Below are 1,230 nucleotides of genomic sequence, written 5' to 3'. Positions count from 1 at the left end.
CCGCCCGACGAGCAGTACCTGCCGGCCGACCCCCGCGACCCCCGGGCCTTCCACCAGGTCCCCGTCATCGCGGGGGTGGCCGACCAGGACGGCACCCTGACTCTGTGTGAGTGTCGATGGGTGCTACATCGCAGCAGGTTACCAACACTCGGCCCCAGCAGCAGAACCCCTGCAGGGCACAGGATAGGCCACCCGCCCAGGAGGCGTGTGATGCATTGCCTAACCTCCCGGCGCTAAGTCCCCTCGAAGCTTTGCGCTGATACCCGTCTCTCCGTCCTGTCTCCGCCAGCCGAGCAGCGTGACCTGTCCCGTCAGAGCTACGCGCAGCTGCGGTACTTCATCCTGCAGGCCGCCATCCCGGCGGTGGCGAAGCGCCACGGCTTCACCTCCATGCCGACCCGCTGGCCGCCCCCACCGCCCGGCGGTGACCCGGGCGACGACGAGCTCGCGGACGGCACCAACGACCTGCCGCCGGCGTTCCGGCTCGGGCCGCCGGCCCTCGAGGTCCCCGTCGACGCCTCCATCCAGTCGCTGCTCGAGTGGCGCTACGTGAGCGGGGCGGCCCCTGGGGACACGGGCGCGCTGCTGGCGGGGCTCCTGCAGGTGAGTGGACGTCACGACCATACTGGATGTCAACAGTCAACATGAAGTCAGAGTTGGGCTTGCGCTCAGGCAAGGCGGACGTCGTTCGGGGACGGGGGCTTCTTCTCGACCATATTCAGACCGGTTAATGGTCAGTCTGGGCAAAGCGTGCAGACGTGCCGAGACCACCTAATCCAACCCTCCATTTTTTCCAGCTTCAGTTCCGTCCAAGAGTTTTGTCTCTGGTGATACAACGAATGTAATCTGGACGCAACTGCGGGCTGCTACGCGGGTATACACGTCCGCGCGCTCTCAACGGTTGATAAATGAATTCGCTTTCCCAAGCTTAGAAATTAGCAGAGACAATGCGGATCATTTTTTTGCTCGTGAGCGGCGTGGCGCTCCCGTCCCCCTCCTCCACCCTCGGCCCCTCAGCGGCGCCGCTCCGTTAGGCAGGCAGCCCCCGTTCTTCTTGACCCAGCTGATTGCTTTCTGTTTGCAGATGTACACAGACGCCCAGTTCAAGGCGCCGCACGCCTTGCAGCTACGGCTGCTGGCCTCCCGGACGGCGCAGCTGTTTGCCTACCGCTTCGATCAGCCGGGCCCCGACCTGCTGGGCTCCGGCTACCCCGGTGAGGAGCGGCAGCG

The 1,230-nt window shown here is 65.1% G+C and overlaps 1 protein-coding gene across 1 annotated transcript in view; it reads left to right on the top strand.

Annotated features, from left to right (window-relative positions):
- The first annotated feature begins 6 nt into the window (after positions 1–6).
- LOC113215104 (acetylcholinesterase-like) overlaps positions 7–1,230 on the top strand; it is a 13,292-nt gene continuing 12,068 nt past the window's right edge. Inside the window, exons 1-3 of the mRNA XM_052272496.1 lie at positions 7–106; positions 290–603; positions 1,085–1,214. Of these exons, the coding sequence (XP_052128456.1) occupies positions 391–603; positions 1,085–1,214 (343 nt within the window). The 5' untranslated portion in view covers positions 7–106; positions 290–390. The remainder of the gene's footprint in view (positions 107–289; positions 604–1,084; positions 1,215–1,230) is intronic.

This window comes from Frankliniella occidentalis, unplaced genomic scaffold (assembly GCF_000697945.3).
Source record: "Frankliniella occidentalis isolate FOCC.00 unplaced genomic scaffold, Focc_3.1 Scaffold208, whole genome shotgun sequence".
NCBI classification, from domain to species: Eukaryota; Metazoa; Arthropoda; class Insecta; order Thysanoptera; family Thripidae; genus Frankliniella; species Frankliniella occidentalis.
The sequence above is the reverse complement of the archived record's forward strand: the minus strand, read 5'-3'. Positions and strand labels throughout refer to the sequence as shown.